General features: G+C 38.9%; 1 protein-coding gene across 8 annotated transcripts in view; it reads left to right on the forward strand.

The window, feature by feature from the left end:
- The first annotated feature begins 1,497 nt into the window (after positions 1-1,497).
- CFAP206 (cilia and flagella associated protein 206) overlaps positions 1,498-18,547 on the forward strand; it is a 44,180-nt gene continuing 27,130 nt past the window's right edge. Inside the window, exons 1-8 of one of the 8 annotated variants that reach the window (XM_060616119.2) lie at positions 1,498-1,569; positions 2,147-2,259; positions 8,627-8,739; positions 9,348-9,431; positions 12,127-12,217; positions 13,706-13,894; positions 14,690-14,848; positions 16,085-16,293. In XM_060616119.2, the coding sequence (XP_060472102.2) occupies positions 8,632-8,739; positions 9,348-9,431; positions 12,127-12,217; positions 13,706-13,894; positions 14,690-14,848; positions 16,085-16,293 (840 nt within the window). In that variant the 5' untranslated portion in view covers positions 1,498-1,569; positions 2,147-2,259; positions 8,627-8,631. Of the gene's footprint in view, positions 1,570-2,146; positions 2,260-5,631; positions 5,867-8,626; positions 8,740-9,347; positions 9,432-12,126; positions 12,218-13,705; positions 13,895-14,689; positions 14,849-16,084; positions 16,294-18,547 lie in introns of those variants that run through there. The other 7 variants (XM_060616121.2, XM_060616124.2, XM_060616117.2 and 4 more) reach the window with 7 other exon arrangements.

Below are 18,547 nucleotides of genomic sequence, written 5' to 3' on the forward strand. Positions count from 1 at the left end.
GTAATTTCACTCTTTAGTATTTACCTAAAGGAGTGGAAATTCTTTTTTTTTCAAATTTTTAGTTAAATTCTAGTTAGTTAACATACAATGCAATATTGGTTTCAGGAGTAGAATTCAGTGATTCCTCACTTACATAAAATACCCAGTGCTCATCAGAACAAGTGCCCTCCTTAATGCCCATCACCCATCTAGCCCATTCCCCAACCACTTCTCTCCATCAACCCTCAGTTTGTTCTCTGTCTTTAAGAGTCTTTTATGATTTATTTCCCTCTCTCTCTTTTCACCCCACTTCACATATGTTCATCTCTTTTGTTTCTTAAATGCCACATATAAGTGAAATTATATGGTAGTCTTTCTCTGACTGACTTATTTCACTTAGTGTAAGTAATCCCTTTTGAGTTAATTCTAGCTCCATCCATTCATGGCAAATGGCAAGATTTCATTCTTTTTGATGGCCGAATAATATTCCACTATGTATATATACCACATATTCTTTATTCATCAGTCAATGGACATTTCGGCTCTTTCCATAGTTTTGTTATTGTTGATAATGCTGCCACCAACATTGGGATGCACATATCCCTTCACATCTGTATTTTTGTGTCCTTTGGGTAAATACATAATAGTGCAATTGCTGGATCATAGGGTGGTTCTGTTTTTAGTTTCTTGAGGAAACTCCATACTGTTCTTCAGAGTGGCTGTACCAGTTTGTATTCCCACCAACAGTGCAGGAGGGAACTGTTTTATATCTTCATGGTCAAATGCAGTAGCCACTAGCCACATGTGGTAGGGAAACTGAGGAATTGAATTTTAAATTTCATCTAATTTTAACTAATTTAAATGTAAACAGATCATATGGCTGGTGGCTACCATTCTGGACAGTGCAGGTCTAATGATGAAGAGGCCAGATCAAGAAGGAACTTGCATCCCATGCAAGGGGAACTGGATTTTCTCCTGTAGGTAATGAGAAGTCTCCAAACGGCTGTACATAGGGAATTATACGATCAGCTTTGCCTTTGGGAGTGGAGCAGGCTGGAAGCAAAGGAAACATGTAAGAGATTCCAGTAATGGACCTCAGAACATGGTAGTTAGGGAAGGGAATGGCTATGAGACATGCTAAAAAGGTAGGATATATAGGCTTAGTGATGGATCTGAGTGTGAAAGATCAGGGAGGGAGAGAAGCAGTGTTACCCAAAGCAGGTTTGGGACTGCTTAAATTACGGGACCTGTTAATAAATTAAAGGCAATTCATCCCAATAAAGAATGAAGAGAGCAGGACTGGTTTGGAGAGAAGATTGGTGTTAGAGATAATGAGCTTGGAGTGGAGTGAGAAATCCAGGCGATACATTATCCCTTGCAGTGTGTCAGGAGGAACTGGCAATCCAGCCTGCCCCATCAGAGGAACAATTGAAAGGAAATAATTTGATGGGTCTTTGGCCTTTATTTGGTCATAAGAAGACAGCTGCTGAAAGTGGAATGTAACTCTTTTATAATTTCAGCAAACCTGGAAGGGGAGCCAAAAAAAAATCCCTCCTCACAAAAATGAGGACTTATGGGCTTCAGAGCAAGGTGAGTTCCTTGATAACTGAGAAAATATTCTTCCTTTAATAAAGGTTTAGACTGTACCAAATTAAAGTTCACCTTTGGGAGTCATGCCATAGTTCTCCCCATTGTGGGAGAAAATAACAAAGATGAAATTCAATCTGGAACCAAATCCCCACCCCCACCCCCCATGCCTACCTCCAACACCTGGTCTCCTAAGAAGTCTTATAAGCCTAGGGGTTAGTTAACTCAGCCCCCACCTTCTGAAGCCCAGGTACCACTAGAAACTGTTCAGCTCTAGTTTGAGGCATGGAAGGAAGGGGAGAAGACTGAGGCAGTCTCTTCTTGGGGCTGCGTAAAGGGGTGCTTGGGGATAAGTAGGGCATCCTGAATCAGGAGAGCCAAGGTAGAGTCAGAAGTTCTTCTGGAGACCTATAATTTAAATGCTTTCTCCTTTCCCTCTAAAATTGTTATTTCCTTCTGAAATTTATTCAACCCTCCAGTAAAGACGTTAAAGACTTCCAAAATTTCTCTTTTTTTCATTCACCCACACCTATACTCACCTTCTTTATCCAAATAATCTGGTGTGACTATTTCATACCAGGCTCTGTTCTTAGGTCCACAAAACATGTTCCCTGCCTTCAAGGAGCCTATGGTCTAGTAGAAGAGACAGACAAGAAAATAGACTTCCCTAGAGTACTGACAGCTCTGTCAAATGTAAGTACTGTGGGGAAGGGGAATGGGGAGTGATTGCTTAATGGGTATGGAACTTTCTTTGGGGAGTGGTGAAAATGTTTTGGAATTAGATAGATGTTAAGGTTTAGGACCCTAAACCTAATATTGTCAGGCCACAGAAAGCTTCAAAATAGACATGACTTCTGGAAACACAGAGAAATTAGCCAGGTGAAGAGGGAAAAGGGACATCATCTAGAGGGAGTAACCTATACGCAAGGGAGGCCAGTGAGTAATCCAACATGATCAGAAAATGGAAAGAGTGTTCTGTGAGGAGGAGGGAGGCAGTTGCAAGAGCTGAGGTTGGATGGGTGGAGCTGAGATCACACCATGAAAGCCCTTACATGCCATGCCTAGGAGTTTGAACTTCACCCCAAAGCCACTCAGAAGCCTTCATGAGATTTTAAGCAGGAGAATGACACAATAAGATTTATATTTTTAAAATATCATTTTAGTATAGGCAAAGATTTGGAGGGTATAACACTGAAGTCAGGGAGCTCAGTTAGTCGGCTGCTGCAGTAATCCAGACAAGAAAAGATTACTTCAGTTAACTCAGGAGAAGTGGGAATGGAGAGAACTGAATGGATTTGACAGACATTAATGAAGACTTGGTTATGAGTTAAAGATTGGGGAAATGGGTGTGGGAGTGGGTGGGTAAAGACAGGAAGACACTCGCAGTAATATTGTCCACATACACAAAATGGATAAGTAGGGCATAGCAGAGTTCATCATGGGGGCTCCCAAGGAACGCTACCCATCTCCAGACTTAGACTTGAGAATCTTGGCCACAGAGCCTATAATAGCAAAGGTTGTTGTGCTTGGATCTTGTTTTCCTGATGAGGATTATTATAAGGGAAAAATAATTTTAAGAAAGAACCACTACTGCCTTCACTTTTTTTTAGAGGTTTCAATTTCATGATAATAGAATTCACTGGTTTAATTTGTTTCATTTTGTGTTTTTATAATTTTGATTCATCCATAATACATGAAAGAGCAGGACCCCATGCTCGGTTATCTGCAGTAAAAGTTTCAACTTCCCCCTGATTTGTGAAAATCTGATCCTAAGGCTTGTTGTTTGTCTACTGGTTGACTCATGTGATGGACAAAAAGATAGGAAACAAAGAATTAATGCTTTCACTCATCATTTGTTACCTTTAAAAAAATGTTTATTTATTTATTTTTGAGAGAGAGAGCATAGCAGGGAAGGGCAGAGAGAGAGGGAGAGAGAGAATCCCAAGCAGGCACCAAGCTCTCAGTGCAGAGCCTGACATGGGGCTCGAACCCATGAACCATGTGATCATGACCTGAGCCGAAGTTGTAAACTCAACCGACTGAACCACCCAGGTGCCCCTCATCATTTATTGCCTTTAAAGATAGTTTGCAATCATAAAGAAAAGTAGATTTTTAAAAATAATTTTTAAAATTTAATTAATTAATTAATTAATTTATTTAAAGTATGGTCGACATGCAACATTAGTTTCAGGTGTACAACATAATGAATAAATACTTAATACCTCATGAAATACTTACCATGATAAGTGTAGTTATCATCTGCCATGATTTGTCACCATACAGCATTATTACAGTATTATTGATTTTTTTCCCTAGGTTATGCTTTGCATACCTGCATACTTGTGACTTACTTGTTTTATAACTGGAAATTTGTACCTCTTAATTCCCTTTACCTACTTCACCCCATAACATTTTTTCCTCTAGCTTTATTGTAAGGACACAGTATATAATACATACAACATACAAAATACATGTTAATCAACTGTGTTATGGGTAAGTTTCTGGTTAACAGTAGGCTATTAGTAATTAAGTTTTTGCAGAGTCAAAAACTTTCGATTTTTGAGGGAGGAGGTGGGTGTCAGAGCACCCAAAGATGTTCAAGGGTCAACTGTCTTTGCTGTTTCAGAAAAATTGTCAGTAGCCTGTTTAAAAATAAAACTTTGTTGGGGCGCCTGGGTGGCTCAGTCGGTTGGGTATCCGACTTCGGCTCAGGTCATGATCTCGCGGTCCATGAGTTTGAGCCCCCCGTCGGGCTCTGTGCTGACAGCTCAGAGCCTGGAGCCTGTTTCAGATTCTGTGTCTCCCTCTCTCTCTGCCCCTCCCCCGTTCATGCTCTGTCTCTCCCTGTCTCAAAAATAAATAAACGTTAAAAAAAAAATTAAAAAAAAAAATAAAAATAAAAAAAAATAAAAATAAAAATAAAACTTTGTTGATACTGGTTTCTAGTATCGGTTTAATCCCATTTTGTACTTCCATGTCAGTAGGCAGGCCTAATGAACATTACTGTTAAGGAATAAAACCTCATTATCCCAACTTTAGTCGTGGGTGTGTCCTTATAATGTGCTTCCTTGAATGTGTGGTTTTCTCTTCTGACATCTTACACCATCCTATTACAGACTTCCTTTAAACAGTGCATGAAGTTAAACTGTGATCCTTTTTATTTAAAAAAAAAAAACAAAAAACCCAGGTACTTTTATATAAACTCCAACAATACAGCCCCTCCATTTTCTTATCCTCTCCACACTGGATCCTGCCTCCCCTGGCTCCCTTTTAAAGGTGGCATCGACTTGGTTAAGTGACAGACTTTTGATTTGGGCTCAGGTCATGATCTCACCATCTGTGAGTTGGAGTCCTGCATTTGGCTCTGTGCTGACTTTAAGAAAAATAAAGCTTCAGTTAGTTCACTAGCAAAATAGGTTTACTCAGGAATAACAGATGACTGCAACTTGGGATAAGAGCGGTAGGCAAAAACAACAAACAAAGCAAAGGAACATTATTTGAGAAGGAGGAAGTTGGGAGGGGTTGTTTTGAATAAAAGTCCATTGGAGAAAAGCAAGAATTTAGGGGGATGAAGGTTTCTCACTGGCTGAGTTGCAGGGGTAGTCAATTTCTTATAGGCTACAATATATATCTTTCTCTGTTGGGGCCTGTAATTGATGATTCTTTCCTTTTGAGGGTTCTTTTGTTGAAGTGTGTAACTGATAAGTCTTCCTATAATTTAATGGTGAAGAGGTAGAGGCTCCCCCTACCAGGCTCCCCTTCTAGCCTCTCAGCTGCGCTTTTAGTGACGTTTCCTTTTATTAATTTTTCACAAAAGTAAGTACTCTTTTTTAGGAAATCTTGTGTTTTGATACAATTAACCACTGAGGTGTAGTGAACCTGTAGTCTACTTCGGGTTTAGGACCTTCCATATTCTGTTTCGGTTTTTAAAATCTCTTGCCCATCCTTCCCGGGAAAATCTGCAGCTTGGGCCCAGCCACGCCTCCCTACGTTGGTCCCACCCATGCCGGCCCCGCCCATTCTGGCCCAGCGTTCCATCTCCATGGTTACCGGGCCCTCGTGGAGTACCCTGAAGTCCCGCAAAGCGGGGAAAAAGGGAAACCATCGTATAGACTGGCCACCGGCTCTCCAAGCCACCGTCAGCCGCGAGGAGGGAGCACGGACAGCGGGTAGAGCCCCTGAGGCTGGAGACTCTCTGTGCAGCCTCGGTTGAGACCTAACTGTCGGTCAGAACTCCTTTCCTTGTGCCCAGGCTGAGCGGAAACAGGTTGCTTCCGGCCGGAGTCGCCCAGGCCCGCAGGTCAGACCTCTAACTCGCTCTGAGTCGACATCAGAGGTTCGGGTCTCTTCGGGGTGCTACTCGCACCCCTAGAGGCCAGATGTCGGGAGATGTAGAGCTTCAAGTGGGAAGGAGGAGGGTACTGAGGGGAGTCAGTAGTGACCCCCTGCGCGGGGCCCACGGCACTCGGGAACGCGCACAGACTTGGGCGCACGCACAGACGGACACGCGCACACGCGCAACTAACACTTTTTGAATACTAGTTACACGTTGTATTAAGCGCTTGCGTTATGCCACGTGCTGTTTTAAACACTAAGTGTGTAGAACTTACTTAGGTCTTGGGACAACTCTGGGGAGAGGGTAGTAGTCTCATCAAATTTTTTAGAGGAGGAAGCCGGCTTACGCAGAGGGGAAGCAAATGTCCAGAGTCTCAGGTACATGGCAATGAGAAAGAACGAAATATGGCCCTTTGTAGCAACGTGGATGGAACTGGAGAGTGTGATGCTAAGTGAAGTAAGCCATACAGAGAAAGACAGATACCATATGCTTTCACTCTTATGTGGATCCTGAGAAACTTAACAGAAACCCATGGAGGAGGGGAAAGAAAAAAAAAAAAAAGAGGTTAGAGTGGGAGAGAGCCAAAGCATAAGAGACTGTTAAAAACTGAGAACAAACTGAGGTTTGATGGGGGGTGGGAGGGACGGGAGGGTGGGTGATGGGTATTGAGGAGGGCACCTTTTGAGATGAGCACTGGGTGTTGTATGGAAACCAATTTGACAATAAATTTCATATATTGAAAAAAAAATAACCAAGGAAATGAAATTTCAAAAAAAAAAAAAAAAAAAAAAGAAAATGAACAAGTCACCGTGGATCCCAGGCAGTCTGGTTCTGCTGGACAAAATGCGAAGTGCTACCTTATCTGAACACAAATAATGCAGAGAGTTAGCTTTATCTACCCGAACTGTCTTTGTTATTCTCTACATGCAAAGAAATCCTGTGCTCAGTTACTGATGGATGCTTAGGAAGATCGGAAAACTCAATAATCATTAAAACCTACCACCCTTTACTGGTTTGTAGTAAATGGAATTAATACTTAATACTAGGAGTTCATTTAAAAATTGTTTGATATTTCACATAATAGATTTTGATTTCTTTCTTTTATGTTTTTAATCAAAAGTCCAAACTCCAACTTGGATGTGTAGGAAAGAGAATTTAGATGATCCAAGCAAGAATTGTTTTCCAAGAGTCTCATATAATTATTAAAGATCATTTAGTGAATGTGGTGGCATAAGCGTTTTCCTCTTTCAAACTGTAATCTGCCATCTGCCCATAGGCCTGATGTTTCTCATTATATCTACCTCCCCAATAATGTTTAGTTATCCAATTAAAAAAATATAAATATGCTTTTGGTGACTATCATTTAAATAGTCAACCCCAAAACAAACCAGTTCAAGGGATAAGGCGGTTGTTTGGGATAAAATGATTGGGGTCAGGGGTGTACAGGTTTAGGTAGAAACCCAAATAGTGTACTGATTAAAGGAGGTGGCCTCAGGGTTTTTATGGAAAAAAAAGTGTAGGTAAGTTTTTAAAAAAGAGCTCATTGGTGCTGACAGGCAGGGCTAGATTTATACTTCATTCATTGGTCAGGTGAAGTAGTCACTAGTCAAAAGTTCGTATTTATCATCATGCTTTTCAAACAGGATTTTCTTGTTCTTGCCGACATGGAATGTTGGCAGTTTGGCTTAGTTCAAAGATTCAGAGAAGGGGACGTGTGAGGCAGTTCCCCTGAAATGGCTGCTCCTACTCTATTTTAAAAATGTCTCTACTTAGGTCATTTTCACAAAATTGGAAATATTTCAGTCCCAGTTTGACGTCCTGATTGCTCTTTCTGTCATCAACAAAATCCCTCATTTTTATAAATATAGAAGTTTTTTATCTTTATAGATGCTAATGCATGCTAATAAGTTGAGATAAATAATTGTATGACTCTTTACAAATATAATAAGAAATCTAAAGAGGAAAAAATCATATATAAATACTGTTAGGGTGGCAAAGAATTGCACGAAGAGTAGAGCAAGAGGCAGGACAGAGTTTATTTACTCTCCACGGGAGGAGAGGGGCCAGATATCCAGAGAGATGTCGCTGGGACTTCTTTTGGGTTGGGCCTTTTTAAAAAAAAAATTTTTTTTAAGTTTATTTATTTATTTTGAGAGACAGAGCAAGCAGGGTAAGGGCAGAGAGAGAGGGAAGGGGGAGAGAGGGAATCCCAACCAGGCTCCAAACCACCAGCATGGAGCCCAACACGAGATTCGAACTCACAAACTGTGAGATCATGACCTGAGCCGAAACCAAGAATCAGAGGCTTAACCTACTGAGCCACCCAGGCGCCCCTGGGCTGAGCCTTTTAAGGGTTTTGTTTGTTTGTTTTTCTTCTTTTAGGATGTGAGAGGGTTGCACCTGTACCCATGGTGGGTGTGGGGAGGTGGGGAGGGGGTCAATTCTTGTCCAGGTAGAGCAGGAGGCAGCAGGTTTCTCCTGGGGCTCTGTCTGGGGCTTGTCTGAGATGAGGGTTGTGGTCAGGCTAGAGAAGAATATGTTTTATAGTTGGGGTCTATTTTCTGACAGTGTAGGGAGGGCCCTGTGACCTAGGAAAACAAAGAGTCGGGGCCAAGTGCAGCCACCTGTGAATTTTGTCTGTAAGCTTGGCTGGGGGTTGGGGGTGGGGTTTTTGAATAGAGTCATTTCAAATATAATTCTTAAAAAAAACATTGTTTTATTTAGCTAGAATGCCTCCCACTCAGGCAGAAAGTGTTATAAAGAATATCATTCGAGAAATAGGACAAGAATGTGCAGCCCATGGAGAGACTGTTTCTGAAACTCTGGCAGCTTTTATGGTAAGAATGAATATTTTTTTGAATTACTGCTTTATTAAAAAATAGCCTTAAGTGGTACCCATTTCGCTCTTAAAATTCTGTGAAGCTTTCCTAAATGTTATTCAGTTGAAAACATTGAGACCATTGGACAAGTTAGCAAAAAAATGTTTTTCAATGAAGCATGTCAGTTCTAGATATATAGAAACTGATTTAGAAGATCTTGATTGGTTTTGGAAACATCAATTATGTCATACGTCAGAGTTTTAACGTGTATTTTTGTTCACCTTTGTAAAAATTACTCATTGCCTTGGTCTCTATGTTCTTGCTTTTGTTTTAATGATACACAATAAAAATGTGATAAAATATTCAAATAGTTTCCCTATCTAGAGTCTACTCACTGCTTTCAAGTTATTTCTCCATATAATTTTTTGAACACCATATTCAAATTTGATGTTTATTGCTTCCTTTCTTCGACCTGTAATGAAGGTGCTGATGAATTGGATGATAATAAAATCAGCTGAATAATCGACCCCTGAGTAATCAGGAGGCAGCTGTTTAAAAAATGGAAACAAAATAGTTTTGTAATTATATGAGATAAAATGATTTAATAGATTCTTTCCTATTCACAGGTGAAAGCTGTTGTCTTGGACCCAAGTAATGGCTTTAACATGGATAGAACCCTCATGAAAAGTGACGTACAGAAACTTGTTAAGGTGGTTATACAACAGTTCTCAAATTTTAAATTATTTATTTGCAATTCTGAATACAATAGTTGTGTTAGCCATTAGTGCTGTGCTTCATGAAATAAGACCCTACCAACTAGTGGTAGAAACAAGTGTGAGATGTATTGTTTCTCATAAAGTCTAGAGATACACAGGTTGTTTTTCCTGGCTTCCTGGGCCACCATCCTGTATAGGCTTTCATGCAATGGTTACAAGATAGCTACTCCATCTCTAGGTAGGTGTGAGGGAAGAGGGCAAAGGGCAAAGTGTGTGTGCCAGTTGGGTCTGTCACTTTCTATTAAGAAAGTAATAGCTTTCTCAGAACTTTTCTCATGTGCTTACATTTATTGACCAGAATGATAATGCAAGTGAACCTGGGACATTGATTTCTTTTTCTTTTTTTCAACAGAACAAATCTTTGTCCCAGTCCAGATTGGGGCTATTAGGAAGGACGGGTATGGATATTGGCAGGCAGCGGTATCTTCACAGTATTTTAGAGACCTCTTGTTATTAATCTAATGTTACATTGAAAACATTATTATTTTTTAAGTTCTTTTAGTGTTTATTTATTTTTGAGAGACAGAGAGACAGTGCGAGCACGGCAGAGGGAGAGGGAGACACAGAATCCAAAGCAGGCTCCAGGCTCTGAGCTGTCAGCACAGAGCCCGACGTGGGGCTCGAACCCACAAACTGTGAGATCATGACCTGAGCCAAAGTTGGGACGCTTAATTGACTGAGCTACCCAGGCGCCCCACATCGAGAACATTATTAACTGACTTGTCATACAGTATAAAATTACATAGTACTAAATTAAGATTCATATAATTATTGATTCAGTGTAATTTGTGCTTTTCAATTCTGAAGGAAAAATTGAAGCTCTAGCAAATAATTCATAGTTAGAAATAAAGTATATTTGCCTGAAAACTAGTTTTAGGAACCAAAGAAGGCAGAAATTTTAGACATCATTAGTTTTTTCACGTGTTTTGAGTTTGACTCACTGGATATAGGTGCTTACATATTTATTTTGTAAATATTCCTAAATGTATTTCCTAAAAATTGAACATAATTTTTTTCCCCCAGGCTTAATGATTTTAATTTTAATTCCCTCCTTCACATAAAGGACTTTATAAACAAGCTTTCCCAAGCTGGTGTATGGATATTTCCTGGGCTCAAGCAAATGGCAGAGAAAATTTTCATCACCCCATCACCCATCGTCTCTCATAGCCAACAATTCACACAATGGAGCACAGGTCTATATGCAGCTTCCAGAGGGATCAGGAAGAGCTTTGGAAGCCTGGAGCTGTTAGGATGATTTTGCAGTAGAGATTCCATGATTACGCAGGGCAGCCTAGAGCTGGGTCTTTCTGTGATGATTGTCTGTCTGTCTGTCTGTATGTATGTATTTTGAGAGACAGAGAACGTGAGTGGAGGAGGGGCAGAGAGGGAAACAGAGAATCCCAAGCAGGCTCAGCGCTGTGAGTGCAGACTCTGACTTGGGGCTTGACCTCACGAACTGTGAGCTCATGACCTAAGCCAAGATCAAGAGTCAGTCACTTAACTGACTGAACAACCCAGGAGCCCTCTGTGCTGATTTTAAATGTGGTATGAAACCTGTTCTTAGCAATAGGGGAAATGGCCGTGATGGTCGGTCAGAAATTTTATTGGAAAGATCTGGAGGAAAATCAAGGAGAGGCAGAAAATAAATTTTTCTCTTTTTCAGGGCTCAAGAAGAGTTTTTGTTTTTTCCTCTAACTTACCTAAGTTAAAAAGAATCAAACTCAATTTACTTTTAATGTGACAGGTACATAAATTATCAATGTACCTCTTGCTTCAGAGGACAAAGATTGTTTCCTTTTTTTCTCAATTAAAAATCATGTGGATGAGTTAATTTTTGTATTTGTGAAGGAAGTTTGTTTTTAGAACAGTACTTTTCCACCTGGAGGGATCTAGGTGCACAGGCTCCATAAAAGCACAGGTTCCAGGCCTTGGTCTTATATTCAGTCTCTGTCCTCCCAGGAAAGCAGGGTTGGTGCTCAGGAAGGTGCAAGGAGGGTGTTGCCGCTGCTATGTCTGCTGACTGCATATATAAAGCCTAAGGGGTGAGATAGGAAAGAGAGAAAGAATTCAGGTTGATCATCTAATCTAAAGAGAAGTAGAATGGGCCATCTATGTGGGAGGAAAATGGGAGAAAACAGACCAGGGGAGGAAATTTTGAAATAGAAACCAGAGCCAAAGAGATTTTGTGAGAGAGGAACAGCCTTTTATGAAATAAAAGTAACCCCCAAAATCAGCAAAGAATGAGTATTGCTTAAGAGGCTCAAATAAATAGTAATGAGGGGCTCTAGATGAGCTCTGGACAGGAGCCTAAGCTTCGTGGAGCATTTACTCATATCCAGACTGGATAGACAAACCAAAGGGTCAGATTTCTCGCCTTTGACTAGACTATTAGCCACCTGCATATGGTGATATTGCTGATCTCAGGGAAATAACTTATTACTTAATAAACGTTGTGGTGGGGTAAACTGTGAAGCATGAAGTCCTCAAAGAGCAAAATAATAAAAGGGGCTATTGGTGGATAAATATCAGAAACCATTGCCTTGATGTTTCTCTTAATTTTTGAAAATAACTGTAGGAAATACTTATATTTCAGAAAATATAACCAGAAACATGGGATATTCTTTTCTAGCTTTGTGTATCTCGGCTATTGGATAGTAAAAATCCATCCCTGGACACCATTAAGATGCAAGTCTACTTTGATATGAATTATACAAGTCGAGGTAACATATCTACCTATTTTGATACCCTTTTTAAAGGATTCATATTGTATTGCAAGTAATAAGGGCTTCATTTTGTTGACAGTGATTAATTTAATTTTTTAGTCTATCTTTTGAAAAATTTTCCAACTTTGAAGAATGTAATGAAGGTGGATATGCTCAATGAGAAAAACATTAATGGCCTTTGTGAGTGTTAAAAGTAAAGTCTAATTATTATGCCTATGATAGTTACGTTTCCAAGTCCATTGTGCTTTAACCATTTTATCGCTAACACTATAATTAGAAATTAAAACAATCAGCCCACTGAAGTTAAGAGTTTCTAATTTGCTGATTTTTTTGTTTTTGCTTTATATTATCTTATAGTGCTTACCTAAATTAGGTAACTATCTCAAAATGAAATGAATGACGGGAAATTGAAGTTTAGAACTTATTTCCTTATGTAAGTAGTTTAATATATACATCAAAGGTACACTGGAAACAAGAGAAAGAGGAAAATAAATTCCTCTATAGACTAGACTTCCTCTGCCCCACTGCAATACCATTATTATTAACCATTTGGTGAAGTGTATTCAACTTGCAGTTATGCTACATATATAAATTACATATCTTGCTTTTTTGCTTAATAATAATGAAATTTTAAAGTGATCATGGAATTGATGAAATTGTAATTTAGATTTTTAAATTTCATAAAGTTCCCAGTTGTTTTTGTGGTAAGGGTTTAGATATATATTGTACATGGTTGGTATGTTAATTATTGCCCTTGTAATAGTAAAATAGGATGTCTTACTGAGTTAGTTGCAAGAATTGTCCTACGTGAATTGTGGTTTCTGTCACAATTAGGCCTAGTCCTCACCATATCACAGGAAGAGGGGAGAGGGATATAATTCTCAATGCAACATCAGATTACCAGTAATGCTATTCAAAGTAAATTTATCTAGACCTAAAATAATCGAACAGGAATATTTACATATATGTATATTTATACTATACATGCTTGCATATAGTACACTACCTGGGCTTACATGTAGTGTAAATATATGTGTGTGTGTGTGTGTGTGTGTGTATGTGTATATATAATATATATATATTATAAACACACATACTAGAAACATATATGTATACATATATGTTTCTAGTATGTGTGTTTATAATATATATATATTATAAATTGTCTTTTATGCTTTTCCTGCTTAATTAGGAGGTTTTAGCCCTCTTAGATATTACTGTTGGGTTGTCTGTTGAAAGTCTTATGTATTTTGAAAAAACATGCCATTTAAAGCCCTGTAATAATCTTTCCTACTAGATTTTTGCCTTGAGGTTACTTACTGACCACTGTTTATTTTTTATTGTGATTATTACACCTTAAGAAAACACTTGTTTTTGTGCAATAGAGTTGCCATACCCAAGCTATTTTTTTCCTCTGGTCCTACTTTCTTCTGTGATGAGAATTCTAAGTCAAATATGTGGAACATTGTCCTTTGCCAATTTTAGAGGAATTTCTTGAAGAACATCACCGAATCCTGGAGTCTAGATTAGGCTCTGTTATCAGAGAAATTACAGATAACAGAGCATGCACTAGAGAAGAATTGGAAAGCCTCTACCGAAAGATTGTCAGCTATGTGTTACTACGTTCTGGGCTGGGATCCCCTACAGATATCAAGGTTGTCAGAGAGGCAACAGGTAAAAAATTTGTATGATTCCCATTTCATATGTGAAAAGATATGAACATTGTATATCTTGTAAAAGCTGTTAAATTAAAAGTATTGAAGACTGAATTTCCCTTTTTATCTGGAAAAAAAAATCAGCACAAATAAGAGGTTAAAACTTAGCCAGATTCGTTTTACAGTGTTTATTAACTCTAAAACCCAAGTAGCACCTCTGGAAAGTGCATATTGTTAATTTTCTTGGAGCTGCACATGTCCAGGGATCCATCATTCCTCATGAGAGAAACACTGGCAGCGTGATTAACAGTGCCAGGCTGATCAGGTAATGGGGACTGTTGGAAAGGGAGATTTCATATTGATTAAAGGCGTTGCATTTGTCACCTAAAATGGATGATGGAAAAGGACGCTGTTTTAGCCTCAGGAAGTATTTGCCCACTTTGATAATTTAAGGTAAGGAAGACGCAAGATTTCTAGTCTTTTTTGGCTTTCTTCCACAATTATTTTAAAGCAGTGATTCTTCTATTCAGAATTCTAATTAGAAAGCTTGTTTTAATGCCCATTGTCAAAAATTACTGATGGGTGCTTAATTATTGAAAATAGATACAAGGCAATGGCATTATTTTCAGGAGCCCAGCTTTGACATGTGATAAATGTTGTTATATATTCTGTAACCAGGTATCAGAAATGCAAAGAATCATATAAGTAGCTCTGTAAGGACAGGCCTCTCAACTTTCTGCTGAAAGAACGCTATAGTTTAGGATCTGATATCTTTATTCTACCATTTTGTTGTCCTTTTTGTGGTTTGTTTTAGCTGCCCTACAGAGTATTTTCCCTCAGGCTGAGCTTGGGACGTTTCTAACACTTTCTAAGAAGGACAAAGAACGCCAACTGAAAGAACTTACCATGGTTGTTACTGGGATTCGTTTATTTAACCGAGACTGTGGAAAAGGAGGAGAAGGCATTGATGACTGTAGGTATATCCTTAGGTTAAGTCTACAAGTTATGCAGGTTTAAAATCTAACCTGCACAGTGAGGAAAATAACGTACAGTACTCCACTGGCATTCTTAGATTTAAGGTGTTCAGTTTTGACTCTACCTTAGGCACAACTACTTTCATAATGGATGGTAATTTTTAGTTTTTCTGGGGCAAGACTTGCAGTATTATAAACCACGAAGCTAGTGGGGGAGAGTGAATCAGTAGAAGGAATGAGGAGCCTGCCTCGAGGCCAGCGTCCTTAATTCAATGGGCTCTGTGTTCTTTATTCCAAGTCAAATAACCAATTAAAAAAATAAAAATAACCCTGAAAACAGTGGCTGATGCAATTAACAGAATGCAAAGGTATAAGAGGGGATATTTGCAAATCTGCAAATCCAGGAGCATTTACTGTGCTGTTACATACTTAATGCATTCACCATCTGTAAGTTTGAAAGCACTCATGAAATACTTGATTAGGGACTCAGTAGAACGAACTTCCTTATGAATTTGGTATACATGTAGGCCCACTGAGAAGATGTTAGTATCTTTTTACCAGATCACTTATCTAGTATAACAGGGTCAGTTTTTATGTTTTAAAAACTGTTCTAGAAAGTCAAGTTCCTATTCTTTATAAAGTTCCTTATCTTGCTAGACTGTTCTGTTTTTTTCGGTATCCTGATGAGTTTCCTTTTTTTTTTTTTAATGTTTGTTTATTTTTGAGAGAGAGAGACAGAGTGTGAGTGGGGGAGAGGCAGAGAGAAAGAGAGACACAGAATTTGAAGCAGGCTCTAGGCTCTGAGCTGTCAGCTGAAGTCATATGCTTAACTGACTAAGCCACCCAGTGCCCCAATATCCTGATGAGTTTCTTAAGTCACATACTTCCCCCCCTTTCTTTTTTTTTTTTTTAACAAAATATGCCTTTTCTAGAGGTACATGATCAGTAGCACATAATACCAAAGCCTATCTATTCTTTAGATTCTTCTATATTTTAGTGGCAAAAGCTGATCTGCTCTACAATGTCTTTTGTTTGGACAGATTTCACCCCACCCCCACCCCCCGCCCAGTTCTTTATTTCATGGTGTAGGGAGAAATATATGAAATATATACCTTCTTATTATTAATTTGGTTAAGGAAAAAAAACTAACTAAATTTAATGCTCAAAATGCAACCACTTTGTAGGCTTCTTCTTTGTAGATTCTTTCATGTCTCTCAATATACTTTTAAAAACAGTGCCAGCTATTCTACAGGAAGCAATCCCAGCCACCACTCAACACATCGATTCCCAACTTCAGATTGCGCAGGACCAGGCATACCGCTACACAGCCATCCTTGAGACAGTAGCAGAGAACCCACTCTTGAGTATGGAACTTCAGCCATATATGTTAAAAGAAGCACTGTATAATATGCGGCAATATGAGACCTTCCTTCAGATCATTTTGGTGAGTTAATGTCATAAGATCTGGCCTTTTCCATAGAATGCAACTACTTTATACGTTATGGGCATAAATATTAAAAATATTTATATATTTTGTTTAATATATATTAAACAAAAGGTAGAATCAGGTTACTGATACAGGAGGCAGCCTTAATAACTGCTCGGTTTATATTGCATATGCTGGGCTGAGAACTAAAATAGAAATGGGGAAGCTGGATTTTTATTTTAATGAAAAATATTGATAGGAATTGATTTGTGAAGTTGTTGATTGTCTCTGGTGCTCAGTGGAATGATTGTTAGTATGCTGTAGTTAAGCAGAGGTGTGTGTGTGTGTGTATGTAAGTAATACTGTATTGTTTTCATGCAAAGCAAGTATCTAATGTACATTTTGGCAGGTAGTTGGCCAAATAATTTTTATGTAATTGTTCTTGCAAAAATTGGTTGAAAAGATTTTTATTGCTAATATTTTTATTTTTAAAATATTTTTTTCATGTTTATTTTTGAGAGAGCGCGCATGTGCATGCATGCACGCGCGCGCGTACACACACACACACACACACACACACACACACACACACACGAGTGAGTGGGGGAGGGGCAGAGGGAGACAGACAGACAGACAGATAGAGGATCCAAAGCAGGCTCTGTGCTGACAGCAGAAAGCCTAATGCAGGGCTCGAACTCACAAACTATGAGATCATGACCTGAGCTAAAGTTGGATGCCTAACTGACTGAGCCACCCAAGCATCCCTATTTCTAGTATTTTTAGATCTATTGAACAAGCCACACAGTAACCCCACATAGTTGGAAAATATGGTAAAGTGGTGATTTTAAACTTTTTTTAAAAAGTGGCAGAGCACTTTCAGATACAATTTTACTCAGAACCCTAAAAGTATAAAACAGGTATCTAGGTGAAAGGATTGAGGGACCTTTTCACCAAGGAACATCCCCATTCCACCCTAGGGTTCTAGGGGACACAGTTTGTTAACTGCATCTTGACAGTGAGCTGTGTTTCTACCAGTCGATGTTTTTTGTTTGTTTGTTTGTTTTTGTTTTTAGCTTTATTGAGACATAATTGACAACACTGTAAGATATTAAAAATGTACAATGTGATGATTTGATGTATGTATACATTGTGAAAGTGTTTCTTCCATTGAGTTAATTAACACATTCATCCCACTGGTCACTGTTTACCTTTACACAATGTCTACTTTCCAATAACTGTGAGACTCAGGGTCAGTGAACTTCTTTCATATGAGTGAATACCAGTGTCTTGAAGGACAGAACAGGATGTGTTTTTAATTCGTATCTTGATGACTTGATACTCCTTCTGGATGCATTTGATCTATCTTCTCTCCTTACCTTCACTGTAGGGAATAGAAAGAAAGACATCCAGATGACATGACTTCATGGCAAGAAACTAGGTTGTGGTCCTCACAACTGGCCAACTATCTAATTGCCTTCAGAGATGAGGATTGTAAATCAGCTATTCTAATGGTTTAGAATCATTTTTTAATGTTTATTTTTGAGAGAGAGAGAGAAAGAGAGGAAGGGGCAGAGAGAGGGATGGATAGAAGATTTGAAGCAGGCTCCTTACAGCAGAGAGCCTGATGAGGGGCTTGAACCCATGAACCATGAGACCATGACCTGAGCTGAAGTTGAATGCTCGACTGAGTCACCCAGGCGCCCCTAAATCGAATTATTCTTTAGGTGGATGTTCCTCTAACATTGATTTGTGGCTATCAGCCTTATCTAACTAGTCAGATACTGAGAGGATTTTATAATCAGTTTATCCTGAAGTACACGTAGATCTGTAGGATTAAGAATCCCACATTGACTTCATCATCTGTGTTTGGAAGGGATACCATAAGAAAGAACCTTCAGAAACTGTCACACATAATGTAAGGATGTTGTAGAGAATGTCATCCATTATGTAGCATCTTCTCGGAGCTTTCATTTGTGGATCATGCTCAGCTAATTTCCAGCCTGAAAGTCTCATTGTTGTTTTCATCCTCAGAGCTAGAGGGACAGCGAGTAGAGTATATAAGCAATGAGTGTGGGCTCTGCAACTAGAATGCTTGTGTTCTAATCCTGACTTTGCCACTTACTCAATCCGTGTCTTTGAGGAAATTGCTTAACTTCTCTGTCTTGGTTTCCACATCTGTAAAGTGGGATTATTGATAGTCTTCAGTATACAAGTAAGGTAGAACAGTGCCCGGCACATAGTTATGTGCTCAATAAATTGCTGTTGCTGCTAA

This window comes from Panthera onca, chromosome B2, assembly GCF_046562875.1.
Source record: "Panthera onca isolate mPanOnc1 chromosome B2, mPanOnc1 haplotype 2, whole genome shotgun sequence".
Classification (NCBI taxonomy): Eukaryota; Metazoa; Chordata; class Mammalia; order Carnivora; family Felidae; genus Panthera; species Panthera onca.